A 15,808-nucleotide genomic window follows, 5' to 3' on the forward strand; every position below is an offset into this window, starting at 1 on the left:
GTTGTTTCCTCATAGACGAGAGGTTCCGCTTTTCCTTTCAAACATGAGTTGTCCCAGTCACCAGTAGCTGGTAATTAATCATAAAATAAAACAAGCATGACAATCTATTCCTGCTTTTCTTTCTTATTAAAAGTATAGTAAATAATGTATTGCCTTCTTTAAAGATGAAACAAGCACCAGTATTTACCATGTTCTGAACTCTCCAACTTTTATGGGGCTCGTGAAAGGATTGTGGGGTCATGCAGCCAGGGTCTGGAGATGCAAGTAAGCTGGTTTTCCTCACTCTCACAGCACAAGACTTCTCAGCCCTGGCTGCCCATAGTGAGACCTGGGGAGCATTTTAAACTCCAGTGCCTGGGACCTTGACCCAGACCTAGTAACAGATCTCTCTGGGGATGGATCTCAACATCAGCATTTTTAGAAACTCCCCGGGTGGATCTGTGGGCAGCCAAGGTTGAAAATCACTCGCTACAAGTTCATTCTCAGAAGGATGCTCTTCCCTCTATGAGACTCCTTGAAAAACAGTTTGGGAAACACGGCAACCTGTGAAAGCTTCTGGGATGGTCACAGTGCACATTGGCATGTTGTTCATCCTTGGGACCTGCAGCTAAGAAGTTTACTGAACTGCCTTTAACTTGGCTGTTTTTAATGACTTGACTATGAAACTCTTTTAACTCACATGTCACCCATTAGATGAGCTTCTCTTTGTCAGAGCAATTCAAGAAGCACCAAACGCTAGGGATTTAGGGCAGCGTCTGGCTCTGAGATTCAATTTCCTTTCTATCCTCTTCTGTTCTCTACCATTCAACATCCAGTGTTGTCCCAAAGGTATCCCTTTGATTACTTACAACATAAAACTCTTGTTTTACTCCCTTAGAAACAACACATGAGACCCATAAACATTATCCTTTGAAGAGAAATTTTTGAGGCTTCTCCATGAACAAAGCTTTGGAACAGTGATTTAGGATGCTTGTTGCTAAATGAAGGGGAAGATTAGTTTTGAGGAAGATTGGGGATTTTCCTGGGCAATGTAAATACTTCTCCTTGACCGTATTTGTAAATTAAATTTTACGAGTAGTGCATACTGTTCTACAGTGAAGTCTCCTGGGTGACACAAATGTTGAGGAGACTGAGGAAGGCCTGATGCTTGGGAGGATGAGGTAATCTGAAACCAGGAGTGGGAAATCTAAAACCAGGATTACCAATCCAGAGACTAAAAGGGGATTTCATGCAGGGCTGACTCTGAGAGGAAGGAGCCTTAGACAATATGGGTCCTGATGAGACAGAGATAACTAATTCTGTAAATTAAAATGTTGATGTACTCTTGTTTTGTCTCAAATGTGGACTTGCCAAATTTGTCCTGAAGTTTGCTATTGGCCAAACAACCTGGAACATGTTTGGGTGCTTGTACAGTGAGTTGCATGACAAGTTCCTATTAAGAGGTGTTGATGGTCAGACTCGCCCACCTGGAACATTATGCTGTTGACAGCTTTTATGACAGTATTCGTTTGGTTTATTATTTAACCAGTACTTGAAGGTGTTCATATTCCAAATAATGCACCAGATGCTGGGGACAGAATGAGGATCAAGATGGACAAACCTTGGGGTCTTCTGAATGCCACCCATCCCATCCAATATCCTTTCCTAATGATGTTTGAAGAGTTCTTAATGTAGGACTTTAAGAGGGCAAAAAAAAGTTTAAATAAAAGTGCCACATTGCAGAAGAGAAGTACGGTTTATTACTTGAAGCATAATTATATAAGTAGTAAATAACTGTATTCTGTGAGATACAACACAAGAACCAAATTTTGATCAACTTGGTTTCTAAGGAGCTAGTGAGAGTGAATCTCTTGATTGAGTTGTAGTTGAAGGAAAGGTCCCATTGCTGGTTAAACCCATCTCTGCTTCCTTAGGTACCCTGGTCCTACCATCTTTTATTTTGCACAAATCACATCTCCTGTTGAACACTGTCACCCTACCTGTCTCTGTTGAAATATTTTTCTTTCTTTCATTACAGATTTTAAATCAGAGAATTTAAGCATCTGAATTTGCAATCTCTCAGCAGCTTCTTGAAATTCATTTGTAACTGTAGAGTCTTTACCAAAGGTAGTTCAACAGTTTTTACTACAATTATTTGTCTTTGGAAAGAACTTAGTAAGTTTCCCTGTCCTCCAATACGTGTGCCGCCAAACTCCCCAGTGAGTTGGGCGGGGGTCTTTACTCTGCAGTTAGTGATGTTTCAAGTCATGAGAAATGCTTACAGTCCCCCTGACTTTTGGCGGAAGACATTTCCAGATTGGGTATGATCTCAAGAAGGCTTATCTTTGCTATAAAATTCATTGATACTATGACACTTTTTTTTTTTAAAGCAATAAAATATTTCTTAGTCTGTGAAAGCTCAAGACTTAACCCTTTATTTTTATTATGCATTGGCTGCATATTCTCTGGTTGTAAAAGATTGGAAGCCTGTATCCTGTCTAGCTTCGGAACAAAAGATGATGAACAGAAATAATGGAGGAGGTGGTGGTCAGGATCAAAAAGATGAGACTAGGACCTGGGTGGAGCAGGTCAAGGGCAGAGATGTGTCCTTGAGTAGTTAAGGCCAGGTCCCTGTGCCCCCTCGCATGTTGGCTGTTCTGTGGCCCATGGGACTGGTGTGTGACAGGAAGACCTCTTGTGTCCCCTGGTCACACTGGCTATCCCTTTGCCTGTTGACTTTTAGAAGAACCTGTGTCAGGGCCGTCAGAGGCAGCACTGTTTTAACTAAGCCATCTTGTCAAGCATTATATTTATATTCTCGGATTCTATGCTTAGAATTTTTTTTTTCTTTTAAAAAAGTCCCCATATTCCATGAGTCATAGACAGTGCACAAGCTCTGGGGATAAGCAGGCCTGGTTCAAAATCAGCTGAGTTCCAAGCTGTAAGACCTTGGACAAGTTAAGCTCCTTACAATTTATCTTTCCATCTGCAAAGCAAGGATAATAAAGGTCCCTAATTCACAGGGCTGTTTGAAGACAATTTGTGTATAGGATAGTGCCTCATATATGGATGATTATAATTGTATTATCGCTATCATCATAATTATGAGTAATTTAATTTGTGCACTATGCCAGCTCATGAAATGAAGTATCTGGGGGTCATTAGCCCTCAGTTCAAATGTGAGACATGTGATGCCGCACAAAGGGGCAGATTGTTGCAGAAATGGAACATTTTCAAATTGACTCTACCAGTCAGTTTACCAATCAGGATGTGTTCTTCACTCCTAAAGCAGGTATATTCATGCTACACTGCATAATCCCAAGGACATGGTGACAAACATATCACTTGAGGAATAAATGTGTTTTGGATAAATATAAAATACTCTGATCATTTTGATCTTATTTCCATGCTGTATCCTGGTCATGTTTGGTGCAGAGTATAAAGTAGGGGCTGCTAAAAAAAGAACATTTTTATAACAACGTTTATGTTTTTTTTTTTTTAAAGAGAGTTTAAAATGCGTACCCAAAACATATATTGGTGAAGAGTGATGTCACTGTTCCTTGTCTCGGGAAGAATCATGGGCTGGTACAAGGTGCTGCCCTGGGAGGTGCAGAGTGATAGGTGATCGTATGTATGTGTATGTAACATGTACGATGAGGCTAACATAAAAATAATTGGAGATTTTACTCTAAAGTACTTTTATATGTTCCCAAAACAACTAGTTGAGTTGTTCTTCTGACAGCAGATTTGCAAGGAAACTCTCCCTACTATCTCCACGGTCATCACTCCAGTTCCAGGTTCCTGAGAGTCTGCCCTGGATTAATGTAGTGGTTTCCATTTAATCGCTCTCATTTTATTCTTACCCCCCTTATTCCTAATATTAACTTGGAACTTGCTCCATACCATGTCACTCTTCTGTTTAAAGCAGCAAAAACTTTAACAATCACCTTTGCAGGGAGAAAAAAAGAGTCTTGATTGGTGATATTTGCTGATCTCCCCCATGTAAACAGTTCCGCTGTGGTTGATTTCAAGCTACCAATGTGAAGTCACATTGGAGTTGGGAAGATGAGATCATGGGAGGCTCTGCCAAGCCAGAGTGATCGGCCCCAGCATGGAGTTAGAAAATTCTCCAGTGACTTCTCAAGCCACTCAAAGTGAAGTCCTTACAATAACCATGAATCAAGCCCCCATTTCCAGTTACCTTTTTAATCTCACTTCCAACGCTACTCTCTTCTTGGTAATTTCACTCTTTATTACTCAGTTATTTGATTCGCAAAATGGGGATGTGTTTGTAGCAACACATCACATGAAAAGGATGACAGCATTCAACACTGTTAAGAGGACAAATATTTTATAAATCCAAGTCAGTAGGAATACTGGCAGTTCCCTTATATGAGGGAATGTGACACACAGATCACTGACATTCACTGAGCCAGACAAATTACTCAATGACTGTGTCTCCCCACAAAACTGGATGTGAACCAAAGTTTCTGTCACCTGACTCTCTGTGAATAGTCTCTAGATCTCTGTGTGGAAATGGGAAGTGTTAGTTTGCTGGATTTTGAGGATGACTTCAAAAGGCAGGAATGAATCAGTGGCCGTGACGCATTCAGTCATGTCAAGTCCTGTCCGTTGTGCAGGTACTTGACTTTGAAGTGACCAGTTCAGCTGGATTCACCTTCTTGTCCCAGTTAGCCATTCATTTCTGCTCCAGAGCCTGCCTGTGGCTCTTGAACGAAGATACCAGATGTCGAGATATGAGATTCCATTCCTTCCAGAAGCTAAAAGAGGTTTGAAAGAAATGATTTGCAAAGCAGCCTTCCACATGTATCTGTCAAGGTATGGTTTTGTTGTTTTTGTGTTTTATCTGAACTTGGTCTTATTGGGTCGGGGGATGTTGTTTACTATTTCAGTAAATGAATTCCCAAATGACGCTTTGGGAATTGAGGTAGAGTAGGAAGGATCTTACAGATCTTGTGCACACAATGTAATGACATTTTTACCTTCATTCTTACGGGCAAGTCTTGTTTGCCTGGACATCACAAGACTGTTCAGTGTGAGACAAGAGAAAACTATGAAGCTTGTTTATGTCTGTTTTATACCATTATTAGTCAAAGCTAATAATACCAACCCAAAACAGTGCATTAACTTTATCTAAACTCTTTAAATTTGGTCAGGGGAAAAAAATGCCAAAGACTTTATTTGCTGATATCATGCAGAATTAAATTAATCTTTCACTGCCATAAAGTCTATACATGTGCTTATTTTGATAATTTATATGGAAATATTAATAGGTCAGTTTTTCTGTCAGAGTAGTCTTTTAAATGTTCAGGACTCTGCTGGGCCCACGGAAGGTAAACACACATGTAAGAAAAGGCACTGATTCCCTTATTCCCACTTCAGGGACTTTCACTTTATTGCGGAACCAAAAATTAAATTTGTATGATGAATTGGGGAAAAAATCTGTTCTATTTGCACTTCAGAGGGCTGAGGAAGTAGAGAAGTTTAGAGAAATCAGCTCCAAGTGAGAATAAACTGAAAGATGAATTGATGGTGCATTTTAAAGGTTATGTAGAATTTGAAGACATGGAAAGAATATCTTCTAGGAAGAACGAGTTATTCACTCACCCCTCTGTCTGAAGAAGGTCCCCTCCACTTCTCTGTTTTGCCTTTTTCATGTCTAGTTCCATCTCTATCTTTCTTTTTCACGCTATTCTCTTTGTCACCTTGGTCTTCATTACCTGGCTCTGCCTCTAGTCTCTAAGTTTGGGGAAAACAAACATCTTGTTCTCTGTTGAAAGGCTAGGACCCAGCATACTATCTGGCAGAGATAGGTCTTTAATAATTGTAAGTTTAACTAATGGATTCATTAAGTGTTAATTACTCAGGTGTCTGTATTTTTGAGGGGGGATCATAAGCAGAGAATGGATGTTGGTAAGTATAGTAGCAGAAAATAACTTTGAATGAGTCTGGTGTTGTCACATTAGAAGATATTTTAACATCAAATACTGTTTGGGACTTTTGAGCAAAGAAGTGTTCCCTTAAATGGATCTTTAATAGACTGACCTAGTAATGTTATGGCAGCCTGGTGAGAGGGGAAGGCTGCAGACCAAATCTGGTTTATTGCTTGAGGTCATCTGTGCCTGTGATGATGACAGCCTCGCCTGCTATTACCCCAAACTGGCTGATCATGACCTCTGCACTTGACACACCCGTATTCATCACATCAACACCACAGGACAAGGACAAGGACAAGGACAAGGACAATGGTGTTGAGGGTATTTGCCAGGGAGTGTTAATAATGATCCATCATAAAACTTAAGCTGCGTGCAGAAAGACAAATTTCACAGCAATCCAAGAGGAACACCTAGAAGATTGCAAGACCAATAGGGATTAAGAGATTTCAAAGAAGTGTCAAAGGAGACTTGAGGTTAAGCAAACAGAGGCAGTGAGCCAAAAGGACGGGTGTTGGTGGTCAGCAAGACAGATGCCTAAAGTTAAGGTTTGGAGAGAGTGAAGATACTGGTAATCAAAAGGCTAGATTCTGACCATGTGAGAGGTGACTGAGACAGGAAGAGAAAAGATATCTTTCAGGAGAAGGTTTCAAGAAACTGAGTGGCCAGGGACAGAGTATTTTTAACACCGTGTCTTCTGTATTCCTAAATTAACTTAAAACTTACAATTTTTCACCCTCCATTTTTTAAACCAGATTAGTGATAATGAAAAGCTCTTTTGGTGATTCCAATCTGGAACCCAAGGTTTGCAAACGCTTTAAGAGAAAATTGAAACAGATGTCCACAAGAGACAGTTACAAATGGGGGAAAAATTCAACCTTTGCCAAAGAATCAATAAGTTAATTGTCCTTCTTTAGTAAATAAGAAACTCCCTTTTTTATTAGGCAGTCACGAAGTCACATTTCCAGGCTCCTCTTAGCTGTGCATAAGAAGGGTTTATTTTAATACGGTAGATCTTAAATTCAAATGTGCTCTCCATTAAACCCTAAACCCTGCGGGCTGTGTATATTTCACTATTGTGTAGCGCAGGCAACAAATAACAGATGATAAATATTATAATGAGGCCAACTAAGATACCGCATCCATTGTAATGGGGAAATTGTTCCTTTTTATTTTAAGATGCACTGTGGGCATTAAAACTGTTGCTAATCTGTTGTGATAACAGCTTCTAATTTGTTAATGAATAAAGATGTGGAGGAGAGGATGAGGTTTGATCAAAGGCAAATTTTTAACACTGGACCCTGAAAGCCCTTGAGGGCAGCACCTTAAAGTGAGTAATCTAAACGCATGCATTGACGCAGAGCATGAAGCTCAATCATTTGGTCTGAAGGAAACCAATCAGGGAAAAGTGAGTTGTTCCCGGTAAGTCATCCTAGAAAGGCAGCCAAGCTTCTGGTCTCTGTGTAGGCCGTCTAAATTTCAGTCTTTCGTATTATTACATTTGGGTGCATTAAGCAGGTAGGTGTGCAACCTACTGTGCAAGAAGACAGCACGTTGGCCACTCCGTTTAGAGTAACAAACGCATCTATGAATGAATGTTTGGTTCTTAAGCAGTATCAATAGCGATTCACATTTACTTGTCACTCTGATTATAGGGACGAGGGATAGAAGGCTGAATTTTAGAACAGCAGGCATTTTTTAATGGACTTTTAAAAATGCCAAGGAGTGCAGATCTCAGCCCTACCAATTTGCCAAGATGTGTGTTCAAACAGAAAAATGTGTAAAATGGTTTCTGTTGTTAAATAGTAAAAACACTTCGTGAATAAAACCTGACTTTGTTTCACACCCACATTTTAACTCCACAAATACCCCGAGGGGTCGTTGGGTAAGGTGTTACTACCCTAGCGACACATGGATGACTCTATTTGGAAATGATTTCCTCAGTGGTCACATGTCAGAGCCAGAAACAGAATCTCCTAACAAGGGTGGAAAAAGCATGTGTACAGCGTGTGTGTGTGTGTGTGTGTCTATCTGTCTGTCTGTCTGCCTTTCTGTCTCTGTGAGACCTTTAGTGTCTCTTTCTATAGATGAAGAGATTATAATTTTTTTCCATTTTACAAGTACTTTCTGGAAAAAAAATGGCTTGACTATTCATTCAATTGTAGATCCTGAGCTCAGTCCTCTTTAGAGTTTGGGAAATTCTGGATGACATAATGTACTTACTCTCTATATTTCATTTTATCTCTTCACTTCCTTCCAAACCAAACTCCCATTCAAAAAAAAAATTTTGATCTGCCAGAAACTCAGTGTAGCAAAATTTCTAGACAGTTATAATCCTTTAATTTACTGTATACCTGGAAATAATTAGATAAAAGAATTAACTATATATTTAATTTTTGTCTAAATTTACCTTGGGTCCCTAAACATTTACATGTTATGTTTTATGTGCAAAGAAGTATACCAGATGTATGGGAGATAAAGGAATGTGCAAAATTTGATTCCCCATCTTCAAAAATTCTAGAATCTCATGTTTGTGGATGATAGTTATAATATAAGACAGAAAGTGACAAATCAAACACAAGAGATTTAAGCTAGAGAAACAAGAGAGTATTGATAAAAGGTTCATGGAGAAAGTGACATTCAGTTTAGGCTCCACTGAACATGAGATTTATGTTTTTCAAATAGAGACGTAGTTCAAAGAGGAAGAGACCCCAGGGAGACAGAATTACGTGAGTGGGTAATATGACAAGGCTAGAAAGGAGGTTGGGTCACATGTACAAAGGCTGAATCACCTTACAGACAAAGTGGACTCTATTTTGGATAATCCTGACGACTCTAAGGAAGAGGAATGAGGTAATCCTATTTCTTGTTTAGGACTATTCTTTCAGGTTAATGAATATTGCTGGGGAAACTGGGATAGAGACTCCAGTTAAGAGTATCACTTAGTAGCCAAGACAAAGAGTTTAGTAAAAGCCTTGTAGGTAGTTTGGAAAATAGGAGATGTGAGATCCAGGGAGACGAGGAAGAGTGTGTTGACCTGTTGAATGTGTATACATGGGAAGAATGTAAGTGTCAAATTACTTGGAATTTTCTGTTCTCTGTGACTGGCAGAATGAGGATGCCTCTGAAGACAAAGTTTCAATAGCAGGAAGTGGGAGATTAATTTGTTTTGGAACATATTGGCCTGAGTGTCAAAGGGACATCCATTTGGAAATATTCAGCATTTAGGGGGAGGACAAATATATGTCTCAGGATGTGGGAAACAGTGGAGTCTTAGATTCAGAAATCATATGAATAGGATAGAGCATTGAAGTCTTAAAAATGGGTGGTTGGCAAGGACAAATATAGAGAAGGGAGAATCATGGAAACAGAACCTGGACCTCTACTGACACATGAAGGGCAAGGAGAGAAGTTGGTGAAGATAAGCAGGAACCATTAGAAAGATGAAAGATAACAGAGGACAGCTTCAGGGAAGCCAAGGAAAATGGGACACTCCAGAAAGAAGCTGTGGTCTAGAAGAGTGAAAACAGCTCTAAAGAGATTGAGAAGAATCTAGACAGAGAAAAAGAAAGCCTCCTAGATTATGAGATTAGCAAGGACAAGGTGACTTTTAAGGAAACCATTGCAGTAAACTTTGGTGGCAGAAGTCAGGGAATAACAGACACAGAGAGAGTTTGTTTGGTGGACACAGAAGAGGCCAGACGTTTGAGACTTTGATGTCCTGTTTAAAAGTGTATCTCCAGCTGCTAACAATGCTCTGGGTACAAAAGAGATGCTCAGTAAGTGTTTTTGAATTAGAGATGAATGATTTAATAAATGAATGAGAGAGAGGGAAGGAAAAAAAGATGGGTGAAAGGGAAGGAGGAAGGGAGGGAGAGGAGAAAAGTGAAAGGAAACAAGAGAAAGAATGAGAGAGACGGGCAGGAGGTTGCTAGAGTTTGAGGGAAAGGGTTCCTCAAGAAAGGGGAACCCGGGATGTTTTGAACTGCTGATGAGACTAAGCCAACGGAGAGTAAAGAAGAAGGGTCAGTGTAGGCCAGGAAATCCTAGTGAGAGAGATGGAGTCAGAAAACCAGAGAGAGGTTACGGTCAATTCAAAGATGAAGGAGAGAGGGTCCTCTCCAAGCTTCTTAGTGAAATAAGACTTTGAGGTGCTCTACTGAGGGGCCGAGCTTGGATTTACCAAAATCGAGGTGTCTAAAGCTTCGAGACGGTCATTATGCTGTATACCATTTGTCAATATAGTACTACCTTAACTTTTAGAGAGGGTAAACCTAGTGCATTCAGATAACTTAAAAGTATTATTTAGAAAGACAAGATGATTTTGGGGGTTGATATGGAAAAGGAAAGAGCAGTGCGTTTTTATTCATTGAGAGCTTATTTTTTCACAATGATTCTATAAATAAATATTTAGAATTTCTTGATCTTTCTGAAGTGTATTATTCCCTTTCACCCCAATAACTCTATTTAAACTGCAAAATATTTCTGGACCTGAGCAAAATATTTTGCAAGTAGCATTTCACTGTGCTCAAATACTCTCTATCTGTAGGAACTTTCTACAAAGTTTTTGCGATTTCTTTTTGTCCAAAGAATTTACAGCATCATTCCATTAAGTTTTAAGACGCCATTATCAAGAGAAGAGCATATTTCAAGTATTTGGGAAGGAAGGGGGTGAATGCCTTATGTTTAAGACAGAGCTGACACTAAAGCTTTTTTCTTCCAGTCTGCTGATTTTGCTTGGCAAATTATAACATCTGTCTTCCAGCAGGTAAATAAATAGGTAGCTATGAGCTTTACAGATTCAAGGAAGGTTCATTTTTCTGGATGTAAACTCATGCCAGAAATAACTCAGGGCTACACTAATCCCTTTCTGTCAACATTACAGGTAATACAGACTCTGCAAAGTGGGGTGCATATTTTTGCTGGTTTTGCACAGAAAACAATAGCAGAAGCTTTCATTGGTGATGTCAGTATCTAATGTGGTGGCACAGATAATGGCCTGGGCTGGGAAAGTCACTAGGTACCCAACTGCTGATTTGTAACTTCTCAGAAGAGACAATATACTGAAATGGTACTGAAGAGTGTGGCGTCTGCTGCTTTCTGGAATTGTTTGGTTCTTTCCTGAATTCAGGGCATCGCTGTGTATGTTAGCCTCACTAGGGTCCATTTCCAAAGTGCCTTAGAATGTAATTGCTCAAATGGTTTTCTGTAAGTAAATTAAACTTTAACATTTTTTTTTTGACTGTATGTAATTCCACCTGAAGAAAAATATGACTTTCCTGTTTGTCAATGGCTGTCTGTAAAACAATTCTTTGAGTCTTTGGAGATAACTGTGGGTTTTTTTTTTTTTTTTTCCTTTGCAAGAAGGAATAAATCCAACATTTTTTGAGACTTATTGAGCTTCTACTGTGTGCCAGGCTCTTTGCTAATAGATTTATTTATAGGATATAAATGTAGACGATCTAGATCTAATATAACTGGGACTGATTAAACAAAATGTAAAAGAAATTGGAGCAATATTTAAGAAAGAAAAGCACAAGCACGTATAAAATGCTTTTAAAATTTAACGTTGCAAATATGCATTATTTACCAAATTTTGAAATAGTCTTTTATCTTTGTGTATTTTTCCTAATTAGGCTTCCATATAATCTTTATGCATAAAACATATCCATTAGTTTTCACTTTTTAATTTAGTTTCAGTTTCTTTAAAGATGAGCCAGACTTTAAAGACAGTTTGGAAAAATAAACAAACAAACATAGTTTAGATTCCTTTTAGATTGAATAGATTTACCCAAATCTCACCACACTCAACCAGACCATTTATTTCCCCCAGTAAACCTCCTTTTATTGAGTATCTTCCAAGTCACTGACACAATTTTTCAACAGAGTTTTCAGAGAAATTCTCATTAATTTTTCAAACTCACATTTCTTTGGTTTCTAGAGTATTTGATAACATAATTACAGCAACTAGCGTAGTTGATGCAAGCAGTTTTGAGAGCAAGCATAACTGATTCTCATAAGCATGCAATTAGGATTCAGTGTTAATGTTTGAGCATGTCTGTTGGCCGTGGGTATTCAGAACGCCCTGGCTGTTAATGAAAATGTTTTACAAAGTTAAAGAGCTAGAGCCTTCGGAATTTGTTAAATAAAAATTTAGTTTAGAGGCTTCCACTGTGTTATCTCGGGCACCCAAATTATCTATAGATATGGCAGGTAGCTATTAGAAGCCTCCAGTTTGTTTCAACAGTAAAAATAGTTATTGGATACTTGGCGTCTCATGGTGTCATTGAGGCTTTTCTCTCTAGTGATCATTTGAAAACACCTGAGCCAAAAGAGTTTTAAAGAGGAAAGATTTTGAAAATATCAAGCAATTTGTCATGGCTCATATCTTTCCCTCCCTTCCATTATCTCTACTTACTTTCCACTTGCTGCAAATAATTCATGGTCTGTCCCTTCAAGCAGCTCGCAGACCAGAAGAAGATATCACCTCACAGATGACAACCCTAGAGTGTCATCAGGAGGTGCTCTGATATGGGGATGCACGGAGACCTGTGACAGCCAGAGGAGAGACCTTGAGGTCAACCTTGAAAAAGCCTGTCTGATAATAGAAGCCTTCCTCAATGAAACCACATCTGAATTAGGTCCTTACACAGGATTTAGCCAAAAGGAGAAGCTCAAGCAGACAGAACAGCATAACTGAGTATAACCTGCCTGTGTCCTCACAACTCATTGCCTCCCTTGGCGTGTGGTCAGTCTTGAACTTTATTCTTGAATTGATAATCTAGAACAAAGTTAAGGTGGGGACATGTTATATTAGGGTAATCTTAAGGTCTAGGAGGGAAAATGCTGCTGATGAGATTTCATATAGAATCTAAAGCTGAAAAGACCTTGAATGCCACATAAAAGTTTGGATTTTTAGTCTCAAGGGATGGAAAAAGCTATCAAAGGGTGTTAATTTTGGGAGTGACATGAACAAATCTGCATTTACAAGGATAAATCTGGCAGCACCGTGGAAAAGGCTGCGCTAAGAGGCAATTGCATTAATTTACCCAAGACATGATGGGCACCTAAACCCAGGCAGACCAGTGGAGATGGAGAGGAGGGGATTAAGCTGATCCCTGCATTCGGATTACTCTTATAACAAGGACGAGAATTAATAGTGTGTGAGTATTCACAGATCTTTCCTTTCTCCTTCATCATAAATTAAGAAAATGGCAAGTGAAGGAAAGGAGGAAATAGAGCAGAATAGCGTTAAATACAACTATCATCCAACCTGGTGTCTTCAATAGTTATTCTTGAACTGTTCCCAATCATACATACTTTTCTCCATTCATTTATTCAATAAATACTTATGTGTCACTTCCTTGACCTAAGCACAGTTTCAGCCCTTGGAAATATGAGCAAACAGGTCCAGTGAAGTTCTTCCCAAATATCTCTGTAAATTCTCAATTTCTCTCGATTCCAACCGTCAGCCCACAAATTCTCTTCTCTCCACTTCTTGCCGTTATCTGATTAAGGCTTACTCACGCTCTGCATCAGCTGAAAAGCCACTTCCTCCCTTGGGATTTCCCAGACCCTCAGCTGTGGTTGGTGCCCCAAGACTTGTGCATTGCACCTGCCTGGTACTTCCTCCGAGAGCATCTGATCACATGATGCTGAAATCATGCTGGTTCAATAGCCTGTGATTCCCTGAGGACACCGACCATTCTGCTTGAGTCACTGCCCAGCAAAGAGTAGGCACTCAGATTCTTTGCCAATAAATTGTGAGTAAGTGAATTAAACACATCAATACAGAGAATCATCTCTTCCTCCATAAAAGTGATAACCTTTAGAGAGCCAAACTAGTCATTATACTTTCAACTGGTATTGTTAGCCTTCTATGCAGGAAGTTCAAGGCCATTGTATCTCTGTATCTCTAGCTTCTACTTCTACAGGGAAAAACGTAGAAGTGGTTAGCTTAATTCATTTGTGAAAACTTGGCTTGTTCTCAAACCGTATTCAATGCTTATGTTCGCTTTGAAGACATAAATTAGAAAATATATTTCCCAGAGCCTCCCCTTTGGTTGAATTTTTGAAAAATATCTCCCCTGATGTGAACTTCTGCAAACTATATTCTCAGTTGAATCTGAATATCATGATTTGATTTGAGTTTTCCATGTACCCTCTCTTCTTCAAGCCATGACACTTCAAGAAGTAGAGAAGACTTATTTGTGTATGGAAATGAGTGTTTTAATTTTAGATTCCAAAGTACCATAGATAATAACATATGTTAATCTTAAATACACTTGTCATGTTTTAAGAAAAAATAAGTCTCGTAAAGATGTTTATAGAATTTGTTCTGGCTTTAATAAGCCTTATAATTCAGCTCTGCCTCTTTAGAACCTCAGAAGTGAATAAAAGGAACTTTGATAAAGGTTAAAAAAACTGTCTACTCCTTGCTCTAACCTCTCGTTTTATTTTTATTACTAAGCATCAAATCAATGGGCCAAAATATCAACCTCAAACTCTTGGAAATAAGTACTTTATAATAAATCATGGAGTATTTGTTTTTCCAAGCATACCTCACTAGCCATGATTACCCCAAGCCCTAACTTTCATAAAAATCTTGAATTATCGTGGAGTTTTGGGCAGAAATAACCATGAAATCCATTCAAGACATTTGTCCAACTCCATATTATACTCTACTGATAATTATAACAGAAATTTATTTTTGTTAGTTTTCCTTCATTTTCAAGCAAGATCTTTTTTCCCCCTAATTTAGATTTAGAAGTATATTACCTGACAATTATTATCAAAGCTCTCTTACAGAAATAAGCAAAATGCATTAATATTGTTAGAGTCTGTCTTCCTTTATGGTGCCGCAGGGTGGAAATTTATCATTAAAATGTCTGTTTTACAGCTGGGAGCAGAGTTGCCTGGCAAACCAGGGAAGTAGAGAAGTTACATTAATATTTGTCTAGCCTCCACTTGTACTGACCACCTTGCTAAGTGTCTGACTTTTTTTTATCTTATTTTAATTGGTTATAGCAACTCTGGAAAGTACTTCCTTCAATATAAAGATATAGATAATGAAATCTCAGAAAGTATGTCCTTCCTATCTAAAATTAAGTAGCTAGTCAATGGTTGATTACATATTTAATACTTTTTCCGAGATACCAAATTTTGGGCAGAGTTGAAATATCTTAGCATAGAGAAATACCATATTTGATGCTTAAGTATATCAATTTTAAATATAAGATCTGGAGCTAAAAGAAACCGACTCCCTTCTCTTTGAGACAGGTTTATATTTTTCCTGTTGTTTTATTTTGTTTTGCTATTATAGCTCACCACAGCAGGTAATAAAAAGGTGTGTAAAGATCCCATTTTTAACACTTGACCTTAAGATCTAAGATGCATTAATAAACAGCCAGACACAGGAAATTGATGTCTGGGAAAAAAAAAATCTAGGAGACTTAGATATTAGGAGCACAAAAGTAGAAAATAGATATCATTGAGGATATGAAGTGGTGAAAATGAACGTTTGAGCCTAAGGCAAGAAACCCACAAATTACGGCTTTGAATGAGCAAGTGGGGCTCAGGAAAGACATTAAGGGTAATGGTGAGTGAACAATTTGGGAGAAAATGTGAACACAGTTTGATTTTACTGGAGCCACGTTTCCACATCAAAGTGTACCGTATGATCAAATACATATATATATATATGGCAAATGTATATGGCAGTTAATTATTTCCACTTAGATTGTTAAGTAGAAAGGATATTTTCAAGCAATAAATAGTACGATGCATTCATTTCATGCCATGTAACATTCTTAGTCCTTTCCTGACATCAACCACATTTTCTGACGTGTTAGCCAACAGCATTTATTCAGTAACTG

The 15,808-nt window shown here is 38.5% G+C and overlaps 1 protein-coding gene across 3 annotated transcripts in view; it reads left to right on the plus strand.

The window, feature by feature from the left end:
* The first annotated feature begins 4,575 nt into the window (after window positions 1-4,575).
* NYAP2 (neuronal tyrosine-phosphorylated phosphoinositide-3-kinase adaptor 2) overlaps window positions 4,576-15,808 on the plus strand; it is a 162,497-nt gene continuing 151,264 nt past the window's right edge. For all 3 annotated transcript variants that reach the window (XM_074364403.1, XM_074364401.1, XM_074364402.1), the window contains exon 1: window positions 4,576-4,818. In XM_074364403.1, the coding sequence (XP_074220504.1) occupies window positions 4,727-4,818 (92 nt within the window). In that variant the 5' untranslated portion in view covers window positions 4,576-4,726. The remainder of the gene's footprint in view (window positions 4,819-15,808) is intronic.

This window comes from Camelus bactrianus, chromosome 5 (genome assembly GCF_048773025.1).
Source record: "Camelus bactrianus isolate YW-2024 breed Bactrian camel chromosome 5, ASM4877302v1, whole genome shotgun sequence".
Classification (NCBI taxonomy): Eukaryota; Metazoa; Chordata; class Mammalia; order Artiodactyla; family Camelidae; genus Camelus; species Camelus bactrianus.